The sequence below is a fragment of the Felis catus genome, chromosome C2 (assembly GCF_018350175.1).
Source record: "Felis catus isolate Fca126 chromosome C2, F.catus_Fca126_mat1.0, whole genome shotgun sequence".
NCBI lineage: Eukaryota > Metazoa > Chordata > Mammalia > Carnivora > Felidae > Felis > Felis catus.
This window is the reverse complement of record NC_058376.1, coordinates 84,254,556-84,270,995: the sequence shown is the minus strand read 5'-3', so window position 1 is coordinate 84,270,995 and position 16,440 is coordinate 84,254,556. Positions and strand designations below refer to the sequence as shown.

General features: G+C 37.7%; 1 protein-coding gene across 8 annotated transcripts in view; it reads left to right on the top strand.

Moving 5' to 3' along the window:
- The first annotated feature begins 2,383 nt into the window (after positions 1–2,383).
- Positions 2,384–16,440, top strand: part of ATP11B (ATPase phospholipid transporting 11B (putative)) — a 125,550-nt gene continuing 111,493 nt past the window's right edge. For 4 of the 8 annotated variants that reach the window (XM_023260365.2, XM_045037221.1, XM_023260367.2 and 1 more), the window contains exon 1: positions 2,384–2,690. In XM_023260365.2, coding sequence (XP_023116133.1) covers positions 2,664–2,690 — 27 coding nt within the window. In that variant the 5' untranslated portion in view covers positions 2,384–2,663. The remainder of the gene's footprint in view (positions 2,691–16,440) is intronic. The other 4 variants (XM_023260368.2, XM_045037222.1, XM_045037223.1 and 1 more) reach the window with 2 other exon arrangements.

Here is a 16,440-nt window from a genome sequence, read left to right as displayed (position 1 = left end):
AAATTACTACGGACTCCAAACACATTTTTTAATTTTTTTTTTTTAATTTTTGGGAGAGAGAGACAGACAGACAGAGCATGAGTGGGGGAGGTGTAGAGAGAGAGGGAGACAGAATCTGAAGCAGGCTCCAGGCTCCAAGCTGTCAGCACACAGCCCTACTCGAGGCTCAAACTCATGAACCGTAAGATCATGACCTGAGCCCAAGTCGGACACTTAACCAACTGAGCCACCCAGGCGCCCCTCTCTCTTTTACAGCTGGTGCCTGCCTTACGTCCTGTGTATTCCCCTGTCACTGTTTTTTAAACCTTTCCAACTAAACCAATAGGAAGAAATTCTTTTTATATTGTGGCCTTAATATTATGCATGTGTCTACAAGCACACACACAGACCTGAAACAAAAGTTTCACAAAACAATACATATTACACTAGGCAATATATTCTGATTTTTCTGTTTCTATTTTTTTTAATGCCGATCATGACATATTAAGTTGATTTCATTACCACTAATGGGTTATACTCTACAGTATAAAAATACTCTATGCTTTTTCGATTAATATGAGGTATATAATATTGCTCTTGAAAAGTGATTTGAGAACAAAATACTGCTTTGAGGGTTCATTCTATTCCTGACAGTCTGAGCTACAATTATGATCTTTATAGTTATCTTAAGATCACTCCTCACCACATCCCACCATAGCATTTAGAATCAAGTCCTCTTCCCACTTCTACCTTTTGAAATTTAGGACACTGTTAAATAATGCACAAAGTATCCTCTAGATTTCTACTTCTAACATAAGAAGAATCAATACAACATTGTCTTGATAAGTGTTAGTGGCATATATATAAAAATTTCCAGGCCTAATTTTAATCAGACCACTTGCAGATGAAAAGTAGGTATGCTAAGCAGGTATGGTCATATTTTTGTTTCTCTACATATCTTTAGCACACAAAGTTTTGTTGCTTGACCATCCAGAGTCTGAATCCCAGCTTTGCCAAGTTCCTTACTCTGAGCAAATTTTTAACCTGAGCCTCCATTTCTGCATCCATACAATGGAAATAATAATATCAACTTCAAAGGATAGAGGAGAGTTAAATTAGACCATGCAAGTAAAGAGCATAGTATGGGGCCTGTGACACACAAGTGCTCCATGCATGGTAGTAATATTTTATTAGTATAACAACAAGTAAATGTATCTCAAACTTCCTTTTAGGGTCAAAAAGCAAGGTTCAATCATAAGAACAAAAGTGAGATTATTTTTTCCTTTAAATATCTAGCTAATTTCTATAGTTGGATTACTTATAATATTCCGCTGCTGGTTTTATACGTCATAAACATCCCTAAGGAAAGGCTCTATCTGTGGCGCGGGATACTCATTATATAGTAAGGAATGTTTATAGAAAGGAAAATATTATGTACATATGCAATAGCTTGCCTGGTCATTTACTCTCATTTCTGTTTTCTCTCAAAAAGAAAAGAAAAGGGAAGGAAAGAATTGTTTTAACCGCAAACACCTGTACGTTCGTGAAGTGTGCTTTAATTCAGCAAAAATACTGCGCACAATAAATGTATATAACACTCAAGATGTATATGCGGCTACTTTTGAAGAAAACGAGACCTGGCACTTCATTTCAGTCTTCCAAGTCAAAGCCTTGGCTTTTCTAGTGGCTTTTATATTCTTCCTTACCTTTATCCATACCCTTATCTTACCTGGGTCTTGCTACTTCTGAGTGTTTTTGATTACAGGAGTTATAGGAAAAAAACTACCTTCCCATAGAAAATATTCTTCCCCTAACCTGTTCAATTTGGCAAGGCAAAACAGAGTATCTCTTCCATTCTCCCGGAAACAGTGGTCTAGAGTGGACCAGGCACAGGGGAGTTGCAACTCTTCTCAACATTACTTAAAGGCAGTGATCAAGATTCCCCTAGCCCCAGCTCAGTCATTTGTTTAAGAAGGGAGCTGCTTTATGCATTAAGACAAAGACTTTGACAATTTAATTAAACCTAAACTTGAGACCTCTGGGAATTAACCTTCAGTCGTTACACCCGAGATTGTGTGTATGCGTTTTGGGGGACGGGGGTACCAGAGAAGGCAGACAGCCACAGGAGGTAGAAAGAGGAGTCGGCAAGAAGCTGCAGACTCTGGGGAGAGACAGGCGCGATTTAATCCTACCCCTGGGATGGGGGCCAGGGAGACAGAGGGCAGAAGCTGCACCTGGCCACACTCGCGGCTGGCCCCGCCCACCGGCTGACTCTAGTTCCCGAACGCTGCCGGGCGCGCCGGGCCCCAGGGTCCGCACAGCCCCTTTCGTCACGTCCGGGGGCGGGCCCGGGAGCCGGGGGCGGGCCCGGGTGCGGCTGGGGGGCCGGGCAGGGAGGGTGGGGTGGTGGTGGTGCTCCGGGTGACAGCGGTCAATAATGAAGGTGGTTGCGGCGTGGCGGCCGGCTCAGCTGCGCCGGGCGGGGGCGGCGCCGGGGCCGCGCCTGTAGGACCTCAGGGCCGGCGCGGCGAGATGGGGACCCGGCGCGGGGAGTGAGGTGGCGGCGGCGGCGAGCGGAACTTCAGCCAGAGGGGCACTCCCGCTTCCCCCTCTGGCTCGTCAGCTTCCACCTGCAGCCCCTCGGCCCCCGCGTGCCGCGGGACCGGGACGGCGACGGCGGGGGCATGTGGCGCTGGGTTCGGCAGCAGCTGGTAAGTGCCTCTTCCCCTCCCGGACGTCCGCCGCCGCGCGGCCTCTTGGGCCCTGATGGCGGGGTAGGGCTGGCGGCGCGGAGCCGCGAGGCCGGGGCTCGGGCGCCGGGCTAGGCCGCGACGGAGACGCGCGCGGGGCCGGAGCCGGAAAGCCCCTCACGGCCCCCGCACGCGTCTCGCCTCCGAGCCCCGGACTTCGCGGCCGGCCGGAGGCGGCTGCTTCCTCCCCGCGCTTCTGATTTCCTCCCTTCTCGCTGCTCCTGGCGCCGCGGCCGCGAGCCGGGGTCCGGAGCGGGTTCTGCGTCCCCCCCCCCCCCCCCCCGAGGAAACAGGGCGAGGGTACGGAGAGAGACTGAGTGTTGGGGAGAGCCAAGAGGCTTGTGTTTCCTGCCCTTAACGATTTGGGACACATTTGAGCGAAGGGGAGGGGAAGGACTTAATCTTCAGCCCCGTCTTGTCACTGTTTGCAGTTGGGGTGTCACGATTCAGTGTTGGAGTTGGTTATCGAGGAGGAGTTACCGTATCTCATGTAACCACCTCGCCTCGAAAGAAATTTTACTCAAGGCCTGGGTGAGGGAAAGAAAATATTCCAACACCCCGTCTACTTTCGGAAAAGATTTGGACGAAAGTTAAGAAGAACTATGTTTTCCTTCTTACCCTGTCCTCACCCCACCTCAAGTCAAACTTTTGGAATGTGAACCTTACTTTTTTCCACTCTCTCAAGGCAGTTTGAACGAGACAGGTTTGGAACCAATGGTTAACTTTGCAGTTTTACTGCAACATCTGGAGAAAAAAAAAAAAAATCTTAGAAAAGGGTGATTTAAAGCATATAAAAAGCGCCACCTTTCTCAGAATTAATTCAGAGAGAAAAATCTTTCCTGCCTCTTGGCAACTACAGCCCAGAAAATACAGCACTAAGGCAACAGTGACAATGAGGACAGAAATTGGTCCTGGCTGAAGAAGTCTAATCTTATCTCTAGGTTGAGGTCTTTTGCTGGCTGCTGCCTAATTTCTAAGTCGCATTAATTAATGCTGCTACAACTCAGTCTTTTCATTTACTACTTCAAAAGGCAGTGCAGCAAAAACGATTTTTGTGGCACTATAAAGATTTTGTGGGACTAAAGCATTGATACCTCTTTTTCCCTGCTCTAGAACAGCATTTTAATATTAAATCTGTTTTCAGAGCCAGCCGTCTCTTAATTCATTTTGCAAAAGGCATCGTGAAATATATTACTAGAAAAATATCTTACAAATTAACTGGAACTGCCAGCCACTTAAGTGTTGGCTTCCTATTTTTAGCTAATTGTAGATTCATATATATGCCTTGTTAGGAAACTAAGCTAATGATGTCATTATAACACGGTATTGTTGTAATACCCTGGCTTTATTGCAATAAGCCATAGCACAACTTGACTCTGGAAGTTAATGATTACAGATCTGATCTCATGCTTTTGATTTGCCAGTCTTTGTATTTAGAAGATTTATTTAGCTGATGCTGTTTTTGTGTGGTAGGAAGATCATTATAAAGTGGTTTTCTTAAAGCTTTTCTAATAGATTAAGACACTGCACCTAAATGTTAGGTATTTCTGTTAACCTGAATAAAATCTTGGTTGTATAACCACTCTCATCTTCAAGACAGGCAATCTGGTAATGTTTTTTAAAATGGCTTCAGAGGAACACAACTAAAAGGAAAGGCAGGAAGTTGTGTAGTTAATCTACAAGACAACTGCCTTACCGGGTAGTTAACAAGTTGAACAAGTTGCTGTGCATAAAAAATGCTATCTCTGACATCTAGTTGCACACCTCACTGGTTTTACTCTTAAGTTATCAGATCTAAGTATGTAATCAGATCTGTTCCAGTGTGGGAGTTTGTATCTCTGATTAAGTGTATGCAGTCACTTAAATTATACATAATGGATCGTGGATACACAGAGTCATAAAAGTTCATTTTACTATCCCAGGCCTAAACAGCTATTTTAGTTATTATGCCAGAAATTATTCAACTCAAAGTCTAGTGTAGATTATACTTCCATTCACTCTGTGGATTGAATGTCTTTTAGCAGTAGGTTCACTTTAAAAATTCAGGTAAGTGGGACAAACTTGGGGACATTAATAAGCAAATCACAAGAATGGGTTTTTTTGAGTTATAAACAATTCATTATATGAATCCTGATCTTAACAACTTATGTTGTCTTGCCAAAAAAGTTTCTTGTTATTTCATTACAAAAATAATTCCTATGCTCTAATAATTCCTAATTTAAGAAATCTTTGACTCTTTGTCTCCACACAGTATTTTCACTACTTGACACAATGAGAAAACTCAAGTTGATGTTTTCCTCTTGAGGAAGTAGAGTGAAAAGAAAAAATTGGCATATCTTTTTTCTTTTTCTTTTGTTCTTTTCTGGCTCACAGTGCTGAAGTTATTTTATACAAAGAGAATTCTAAGTAGAATATCTTATGATATTTTTCTGATACAATTAGTATTATAGTATACTCATTTCTAACAGCATATTATGTGTATTAACCCTTTAGAGATGACAGCACCTTGATTACAATAGTGAAAATGCCATTAGCTACTCACTGTATTCTAATATTTGGATTTGGATGGTAGCCATTAACCACATACGCTATTAAAATTAAAATCCAATTAATTAAATTAAAAACTCATGTGCTTATTAGCTACCATATTGGACATTTCGGAGTAGAACATTTTCATTATCACAGAAAATTCTATTGAACAGCGCTTCCTTAGACTTTTAAGTTAAAGTCTTTGCTAATACATATTTTAGTTGATATGTAATATTTCTTTACAGAACAATATAATGCTATGTTTTTAAAGCACATACTGTGTGCAGACATTATAATATGCTAAATATTGGGGATGCAAATGTAAGTCTTATTCATCTTTGTATGTTCAGTGACTCACTGTACTTGACATGAAGTAGACATTGGCTACATGTATGCTGAGTAATGAATAGGTAAGGAAAGAATCAGTCCAGAGTTATTGCTTCTGTGTTTAGAGATAAAATGACAAAATTCAAGATTGACCACTCCAGAAGAAAACTAGAAAACTACTGTAATTTTACAAAAATCCAACTTAATCTTGTCATGCCAGGATACTATTTCTTAAATTGTTCTGCCTTCAGATTTTGGCTGTAGTAAAAGGCCTGGTGAGATGGTCTTCTGATTTGCTGAGAAAAATGGGAAGCTAAACTAAACTCTTTCAACTTTCTGTTCTCTCACACTTACCAAACTTGTTTATACCTGTATTTAATTCTTCCCTTTCCACCTGTCACAAAGAAAGGTGTGACTGTCCTCCTTTCCAAACTAACTGATCTACTTGTGCTCTAGATCCTGTCTTTGATCTTGCTCTCCACATGCCCTATCAATTATCTATACTATGTTTAGTCTTAACTCTTTTCCTTTAACCAGTAAACATGTTGAAGTCTCCCTCTATTTTACTTTGTCGTGTACTTGTGGCTGTCAAATTATTTCCAATTTTCTAGAAAATAGATCTATATAATTGTGCTGTCCAGTACACTTGAAATGTAGCTAGAATTGAGATATTCTTAAGTATAAATACAGGATTTTGAAAACAGTAAAAAAAAAAAAAAAAAAAAAGTAAAATGTCCCAATTTTTTATGTTGGTTACATGTTGAAATAATGGTATTTTTGATATATTGGGTGAAGTAAAATATATTATTTCAATTAATTTTACCTGTTTCTTTTTATTTATTTTTCTAATGTGGTTACTAGAAATTTAAAAATTGTATATGTAGCTTGCATTTGTGGCTTATGTTATAGTGTTTCTGTTAGTGTTGCTGTATAACACGAAAAGTGTGTTTGTGTTTCTGTATAGCACATGATATAAGCCTGGATAACTCACTAGACTGTAAATATCTTAGGGTAGGGGCATATCTTATTCATCTTTATATCCCTTGGACTCAAGACAACAGCTGGCCCATTCATAATAGATACTCACCAACCAAATGTTGGTTGAATAAATGATTATCAGATTTATTTCAGCATCAGTTTAGAAGTAGCTGTGTTCTTTGCCTTTCTCTTAAGAGTAGAAAAGGAGGCACAGGCTATGGTAGTATCATTTTGGTATGGCTAAGTAAGTTTTAATCTCAGGAATTAGTGTTTAAGAACCTAGATCTTTGAATATTTGCTTCTTTTATCTCTGTGTTTAGACCTATATTCTTAGACACCCAGTTTTTCATTTGATTAGGGAGGTCAAGCATTAGAGGAATACGAAATATCCCAGCAGCACTGAAGTAGGGACCTTGCTTAGATCCTCCAAAAGAACCTTATGATTGCCGTTACTGTCATTAAATATCCCTTCAATCCCTGCAGTCTGTTTTCAATCTAGCAGCCGGAATGATTTTATTAAAACACACATTAGATCATGTAATTCAGTGTTTAAAACCTTATAAGGACTTGCTTTCTTATAAGGACTTATAAGGTCCTTATAAGGTCCTTATAAGGTTTAAAACCTTATAAGGACTGCTTGATCTGTATCCCTCTGTGCAACCTCCCCCTTCTTTGACCCCCCCCCCAAACTGCTTCTCAAATCCCATGTCACTTTTCCCTCACTTTGCTTTATCCACACTGGCTGCCTTGCAATTTATCAGAAGGGTCAGACATACTTCAATCTCAAGATCATTGTCCTGGCTATTACCTCTTCTAGGAATGCCAATCCCCCACACTGCCATCCGCTGGCTCCCTTATTCCCTTCAAGTCTTTATTCAATTGTTACTTATCAGGCTTCTTCTGGACATTCACTATAAAACTGTAAACCTTCCCAATACTTCCCTATTCCCCAGCCCTTTTTTTATTTCTCTAAGCACTTAACACTATTTAACATACTCTGTAATTTATTTATTTGTCTCATTTATCTCATGAAGGCAAGGATTTTTGTCTATTTTTAGTTCTCCACATAGCAAAAATTTTCTCAACTCTTTATCTACTTTTCAGTAACACCATTTCTTTCTCATTTAGTTATTTATTCACTTGAACATTTTCTGAACACCTAATCTGTGATAGCTTGTTGCTAGGCTCTCATACTACAAAATAAAGCAACCTTGGCCCTACCCAGTCTTTTAGGAGGCTCTTCTTCTAAAATGGATATTTGGATTGTTGTCATTTTTTCCTATTACAAAAATGTTGCAGTGATCATATTTATGTTTTTGTGGGGTTTTTTTCAATTGGAATACTTAGAAGTGGAATTGTTGGGTAATGGGGTGTATACATTATAACTATTAGCATGTATTGCCAAATTATTTTCCAAAATATGTGAGTTCCTCTTTCCCTATATCTTCATCAGCACTTTGTACTGTCAGACATGAAAAAATTTACCAATTTGATGGATGTGAATTGTATTTTATTTTCTAATTTGCATTTCTCTGATTGCTAGTGAGATTCAAGTGTCCTGTATTTCATTCATATGAATATATTGCTTGTTTTTCTATTGGATAGTTTGTCTTTTCCTTATTAGTTCTTTCAATAATCTGTATTCTAATTCTTTATTGTGTTTGTTGTAAATATTTTCTTCCAGTTCATCCTCCCTTGTATGTATTTAACTTTGTCGATGGTGTCTTTTTTTTGACACAGAAATTTTAAAGCTATTTGTAGGTAAACGTATTAGGACTAATGATTTTATTTATAATAAACAAGTTTATTACTTGTTCAGATATTCCTTTCATACACCAGGATCATAAAGCTGTTTTTCTAGTGTTTTCTTCAAATTGTCTTAAGATTTAGTTTTTCAACATTTAGGAATTGATTTTTGTGTATGAAATAGAGAATTTATTTTCTCCCATATGGAGTTATTTGTCCCAGTACTTTTTATTGAATGAGCCATCTTTTCCCCCACTAATCAGTGTTGTTTGACTTCTCTGTCATATACCAGCATTCTCTTTCATGCATCTTGTTCTCTTCCTAAGTTCTATCTTCAGTTTAATTCATCTGTTGATCTGGTGCGCCAGTAATGCACTTTTTTATTGTTTTTCATTTAATTCCAGTGTAGTTAACGTGCAGTGTTATATTAGTTTCAGGTGTACAATCTGGTGAGTCAGTGATTCTATACATTACTCAGTGCTCATCATTATAAGTGTACTCTTAATCCCCTTTACTTATTTCACCCATCCCCACTCTGGTAACCATCAGTTTGTTGTCTATAGATAAGAGTCTGTTTCTTGGTTAATTTTTCTCTCCTCTTTTTCCCTTTGCTTATTTGTTTTGTTTCTTAAATTCCACACATAAGTGAAATCATATGGTATTTGTCTTTCTGTGACTGGCTTATTTTGCTTAGCATTCTATGCGCTAATACTGTATTTTCATTATACTTGTGAATGGCAAGATTTCATTCCTTTTTATGGCTGAGTAACATTCCATATATACATTTTCCTATCCATTTATCTATTGATAAAATGAGTTGCTTCCATAATTTGGCTATTGTAAATAATGCTGCTCTAAACATGAGGGTGTATGTATCCCTTTGAATTAGTGTTTTTGTATTTTTGGAGTAAGTACCCAGTAGTGTGATTACTGAATCATAGGGTAGTTCCATTTTTAACTTTTTGAACTGCTTGTTATCCACAGCGGCTACACCAGTTTGCTCTCCCACCAGCAGGACACAAAGGTTCCTACTTTTCCACATCCTAACACCTTTTGTTTCTTGTGTTGTTTTTTAAAAAAAATTTTTTTAACGTTTATTTATTATTAAGAGACAGAGCATGAGCATGGGAGGGGCAGAGAGAGGGGGAGACACAGAATCTAAAGCAGGCTCCAGGCTCTCAGCTGTCAGCACAGAGCCTGATGCAGGGCTCAAACTCATGAACTGCGAGATCATGGCCGGAGCCGAAGTCGGATGCTTAACTGACTGAGCCACCCAGGTATCCCTCTTGTGTTTTTTATTTTAGCCATTCTGATAGGTGTGGGGTAATGTCTCATTGTAGTTTTGATTTGCAGTTCTTTGATGATGAATTATGTTGAGCGTCTGTAATTCTTCTTCGGAGAAATGTCTACTCGTGTCTTCTGCCCATTTTTTAATTGGATCATTTGTTTTATGGGTGTTGAGACGTATAAGTTCTTTATTTTGGATACTAACCTTTTATGGATATGTCACTTGCAAGTATCTTCTCCCATTCAGCAGGTTGTCTTTTTTAGTTTTGTCGATTGTTTCCTTCACTGTGCAGAAGCTTTATATTTTGATGTAGTCCCAATAGTTTATTTTTGCTTTTATTTCCCTTGCCTTCAGAGACATACCTAGAAAAAAGTTGCTATGTCCAAAGTCAGAGAAATACTGCCTGTGCTCTCCTCTAGGATTTTTATAGTTTCAGGGGTCACATTTAGATCCTTAATCCATTTTGACTTTATCTTTTTGTATGGTGTAAGCCAGCGGTCCAGTTTCATTCTTTTGCATGTAGCCATCCAGTTCTTACAGCACCATTTGTTGAAGAGGCTATCTTTTCCTTATTGCATATTCTTTCCTCCTTTGTCAAAGATTGACCATATAAATGTGGGTTTATTTCTGGGCTTCTGTTCCATTGAACAATGGGCCTATTTTTGTGCCAGTATGATAGATAGCATTTTGATTACTGCAGCTTTGTAGTGCAACTTGAAGTCTGGGATTGTTATACCTCCAGCTTTGTTTTTCTTTTCCAGATTGTTTTGGCTATTTGGGGTCTTCTGTGGTTCCATACAGATTTTAGGATTGCTTGTTCTAGTTCTGTGAAAAATGTTGGTATTTTGATGGGAGTGCATTAAATCTGTAGATTTATATATGGCCTTTATTATGTTGAGGTATGTTCCTTCTGATCCTACTTTGTTGAGGGCTTTTATCATGAATGGATGTCGTACTGTGTCAAATGCTTTTTCTGCATCTATTGAAATGATCATATGGTTTTTATCTCTTTTATTGGTGTGATGTATCACATTGATTGACTTGCAAATATTGAGCCACGCTTGCAAATATTGAGCCACGCTTGCATCTCAGGGATAAATCCCACTGATCATGATGAATGATTTTTTTTTAATGTATCATTAGATTCAGTTTGCTAATATTTTGTTGAGGATTTTTGCATCTGTGTTCATCAGAGATATGGCCTGTAGTTTTCTTTTTTTCTTTCTTTCTATCTTTTTTTTTTTTTTTTTTTTTTTGTAGTTTCTGTATCTGGTTTTGGTATCAGGATAATGCTGGCTTCATAGAATGAATCAGGAAGTTTTCCATCCTCTTCTATTTGTTGGAATAGTTTGAGAAGAATGGATATCATGTCTTCTTTAATGTTTGTTTATTTATTTGTTTATTTTGAGAGAGAGAGAGAAGGAGGGCAAGAGGATGTGCGAAGGGGAGGGACAGAGAGAAAAGACAGAGGATCCCTGGCAGGCTGTGTTGTCAGCGTGGAACTGGACACGGGGCTCGATCTCACAAACCATGAGATCATGACCTGAGCCAAAACCAAAAGGTGGATGCTTAACTGACTGATTCACCCAGGTGCCCCTTTATCTTCTTTAGGTCATTTTGTTCAGTAGAATTTACCTATGAAGCCATCTGGTCCTGGACTTGTTTGTTAAGAGTTTTTTGATTACTGATTCAGTTTCATCACTGGTAATCAGTCTGTTCAAATTTTGTATTTCTTCCAGATTCAGTTTTGGGAGATTGTATGTTTCTATGAATTTATCTATTTCTTCTAGGTTATCCCAATTTGTTGGCGTATAATTTTTCATAATATTCTGTTACAATCTTTTGTAGTTTGTGGTGTCAGTTGTTATTTCTCTCCTTTCCTTTTTCTTTCTGATTTTATTTGAGTGTGTTCCCTCCCTCCCTCTCCCTTTAATGAGTCTGGCTAAAGGTTTATCAATTTTGTTGATATTTTCAAAGAACCAACTCCTGGTTTTATTATCTGTTCTATTTTTTAGTTTCTATTTTATTTATTTCCGCTGTAATCTTTATTATTTCCTTCTACTAGTTTTGGGTTTCATTTGTTTTTCTTTTTCCGGATGCTTTAGGTAGAAGGTTAGGCTGTTTATTTGGGTTTTTTCTTCTTTAGGTAGGCCTGTATTGCTATAAACTTCCCTCTTAGAACAACTTTTGCTGTATCCTAAAGATTTTGGACTGATGTGTTTTCATTTTCATTTGTCTCTGTGTATTTTTTTTTATTTTGTCTTTGATTTCTTGGTTGACCCGTTCATTGTCTGGTAGCATTTATTTAACCTCCATGTATTTGTGAGCTTTCCAGGCTTTTTCTTGTGGTTGATTTCTAGTTTCATAGCATGTGGTCAGAAAAGATGGTATGACTTTGATCTTTTTGAATTTGTTGAGACTTATTTTGTGGCCTGATATGTGATTGTTGATTTTCTGTTTAGATCATCTATTCATTAATGTAACTGGGGTGTTATGCACTGTGTTAATTATAGTATTTTTTTTATAAAGTCTTGATATCTGGCTGAACAGACCCCCCAATCCTTTTTTTCTTTCAGAATTGCATTGATCTTTACCCTTCCATATGCTATTTTTAATCAGTTTACCTACTTCTGTGGAGAATCATTCTAGGAATTTGATTGACTTTGCATTTAATTTGTTAAGTTTCTTTTCATATTTTTCTCTTGATGAGGTAGACGCTATGGATTGTATTTTATTATTTTCTAGCTATACCTATATATTGAGTATCTCTATCTGCCTACAAATAATATAGGGATTTACATTTTAACTCAAGTATTTCCACTCTCACTTTTCACTTTACTATTACATAATAGTTTAGCTCTACTTTTTTCCCTTTTACCAGCCTTATTGAGATTTAACTCACATACCATACAATTTACCCATTTAAAGTTTCAATTTTTTTAGTATATTCATAGAATTGTGCAGCCAACACCATACTCCAATGTTAGGACATTTTTATACCCCTAAAAGAGACTATGTTCCCAGTAATTCTCACTTTCCATTCCTCCAAACCTGTAGCCCCCAGCCCTAATCAGTCACTAATCTACTTTCTGTCTCTATCGATTTGCCTGCTGTGGACATTTCATATAAATAGCATCATACAGTATTTGGTATTTTATGACTGTTTTCTTTCACCTGGCATAATATTTTCAAGGTTCATTGATATCATAGCACATATTAGTAATTCATTCCTTTGTCAAATAACATTTCATTGTATGGATATAGTACATTTTGTTTATCTATTCATCAGTTGGTGGACATTTAGTTTGTTTCCACCTTTTGGCTAGAAATAACACTACTTTGACCTCTAATGGACAGGTCTTTGCATCCATATATATTTTCATTTCTCTTGGGTATATACCTAAAGTGTGGAGTTACTGGATCATATGGTAACTCTATTTTTAACTTTGTGAGGAATTGCCAAACTATTTTCCAAAGTGGCTGCACCATTTTACATTCCCACCAGCAGTATTTAAGTGTTCCAGTGTCTTCATATCCTTGTCAACTCTTGGTTTTGTCTTTGTAATTATAGCCATCATGGTGGGAATGATACCTCATTGTGGTTTTGATTTACATTTTGCTAATAACTAATGATTTCAAACATCTTCTCATGTCCCTGTTAGCCATTTGCACCTTTTCTGGAGAAATGCCTATTCAAATCTTTTTGTCCATTAAAAAATTTTTGAAGGGGGCACCTGGGTAGCTCAGTTGGTTGATCATCTGACCCTTGACTTCAGCCCAGGTCATAATCCTAGGGTCATGAGATCGAGCCCCACGTTGGGCTCTGTACTGAGTTGAGCCTACTTAAAATTCTTTCTCTCTCTGCCTCTCTCCCCCATTTGTGCGTTCTCTCTCTCTCTCTCTCTCTCTCTCTCTCTCTCTCTCATAAAATTAGAATACTTTTAATTGAGTTCTAAGAGTTTTTTTTACTCTAGATACAAGACCCTTAGCAAATAAATAATTTGCAAATATTTCCCCCATAATGTGTGTTCTAGTTCTGCTTGTTTTTAAACTCAAACATTTTCCAACTTTTTAGCAGTTACTCATTTTTATTTTCTACTAAAATTTAATGATTTCTTTTACTTACCATTGTTTCTTGCATACCACCTCTTCCCTTTGGATTTACTTTTATTTTTAATGAAATACATTCTTTTGTAGGGGTGATCTGTTTCAGTTTTTATGTCTTTATTTCATAATTATTATTGAACACTAATTTAGGTACAGAATTCTAGATTAACATTTACTTTCACTCAATATTGAAGATACTACTTATTCCATTGCTTTCTGACATTTATAATTCCTGGTATAAAGTATGTTTTTAATCTAATTGCCATTACTTTGTTAGTAATCTGTGTTACATGGATTTTAGGGTTATCTCTTTGTCCTTGATATTTTGTAATTTTATTGTGCTGTATCTATAATATTTTTTCATGTTTTTCCTACTCTGCACTTGTGTGTGCTTTCAGGCTGAAGGCTCTTATTAATATGGTTCAGAAATTTTTTCAGCTTTTTTTTTCTTTAAATATTGCTTCTCAAAGAATAAAATCATTCCATTTGCAGTAACATGGATGGAACTGGAGGGTATTATGGTAAGTGAAATAAGTCAGTCAGAAAAAGATAGGTATCATATGTTTTCACTCATATGTAGATCTTGAGACACTTAACAGAAGACCGTGGGAGAAGGGAAGGGGAAAAATAGTGACAGAGAGGGAGGCAAACCATAAGAGACTCTTAAATACAGAGAACAAACAGAGGGTTGATGAGGGGTGGGGGAGAGGGGAAAGTGGGTGATGGGCATCGAGGAGGGCACTTGTTGGGATGAGTACTAGGTGTTGTGTGTAAGCCAATTTGACAATAAATTATATTAAAAATACATACATACACATATACATACATACGTACGTACGTACATACATACATACATACATACATACATACATACATACTGCTTCTCAGCCTCTAATAGTCTCAGTCTAGAACTCTTGCTTGATACTACTCTGTCTTCTATGGCTTTTAAACTTCTTTTTCATATTTCTCATGTATTTTCTCTCTGTGTTGCTTTCACTGTGAATACCTTAGTTCTAGCTTCCAGTTCACTAATTCTCACACCTGTGTCCAATCTAGAGTTCATACTGTCTTCTGAATATTTAATTTAACTGATTTTTTAATTTCCATATTTATTGGACCTCTTTCAGTTTTGTCTGTTTTTGATGCATATCTGTGTGGTTTTTCTCATAATATTTTCTTTTAAAAAAAGAGATATTATTGTTATCTCTTTGGAGGTTTTATACATATTTAAAGGTACACAAGTTTTTTTCAGCTTCCTTTAAGTTGAACCTGACTCTAGGACCCAGATACAAAGGGATGCTATTAATCCTTATCATGTCAAAGGATTTGAACTTCAGACTGCCTGTTTCTAGACATGGAGTCCCAAAGGCTCAACCCCTGATTACAGAAATGATTATCTTATTTTAAACTTAGCTAAGTCTTTTCTTTTTAATTTTTAAATGTTTTTATTTTCGAGAGAGACTGAGCACAAGTAGGGGAGGGGCAGAGAGAGAGAGGGAGACAGAATTGGAAGCAGGCTCCAAGCTCAGAGCTGTCAGCACAGAGCCTGATGCAGGACTTGAACCCGTGAACCTGGAGATCATGACCTGAGCTGAAGTTGGATGCTTGACTGACTGAATCACCTGGGCAGCCCAAGTCTTCTTAATTAAAGAAAAACAGGTATTTTATACATCTTTGCTTTTGTGAAGCAAAGGGAAGAGCTCACAGTATGGACTTTTCCAAGGCCAATAACTAATATCAGCAGCAAGACTTGAACCTAGAGAGTTTTTCCAGAGAGTTTAGCAGTGTAGGAGAGAATTAGCAGTAGCAGCAGTTTTCCCTGTATCTCTCTTTCCCAATCCTGCCACCTTAAATCTGCTCAAGAGTGAGGCAACACTAGGGAATGAGTTAGGAGAAGAAATTTCTAGGCAACGGTGGTACTCTGGAGACACAGTGACAGGTTTGTAGAGGAAGAGGAGAGAAGTGGTGGAGAGTTCCTGTAGTTATTCAGCTATAGCCATTCTCAAGTTGACACAATATTTTAGGTACCAGAAGTTGTTAGAATTTGCTTGTACCTTAGTGTATATCCTCTTGAAAATGTTATCTACTATAAAATGCAATATATATAAATTGATTTTGAACAGCATGGCAATTTTTTTTTTTTTACAGTTTTCATGTTTTTAATTTCCTTTTTGTCTTGAACCTGGCGAGATCAAAAATTTATTTTGAAGTTTGACAAGTTTGTGATGTTGAAATAGATATTAGAAATGATGAAAAGAGATAGGATGGTTGTCCATTTTAATTAATAACTCTTATTACACCTGTAATGGAATTATGTCACATTTAACTCTATTAAGAAGGATGTATTTGATAATCTTCTAAAGGGAAAAAAGTGAGTCATCTAAGGAGTTACTGCTATTTCAGTTAAAATTTTACTCACTTTACTTGATATTTTGTTTTTTTGTGTGTTTAAGAGGCCTTATTTTTTCTAAATGAAGTTTTATGTAGAACAGAGGCCCTTGGGGCATCTGGGTGGCTCAGTCAGTTGGGTGTCTGACTTCGGCTCAGGTCATGATATCACAGCTCGTGAGTTCAAACCCCACATCGGGCTCTGTGCTGACAGCTCAGAGCCCGGAGACTGCTTGGGATTCTGTGTCTCCCTCTCTGCCCCTCCCCTGCTCATACTCTGTGTCTCTCTCTCTCTCTCAAAAGTAAATAAACATTAAAATAAATAAATAAATAAAGAGAACAGAGACC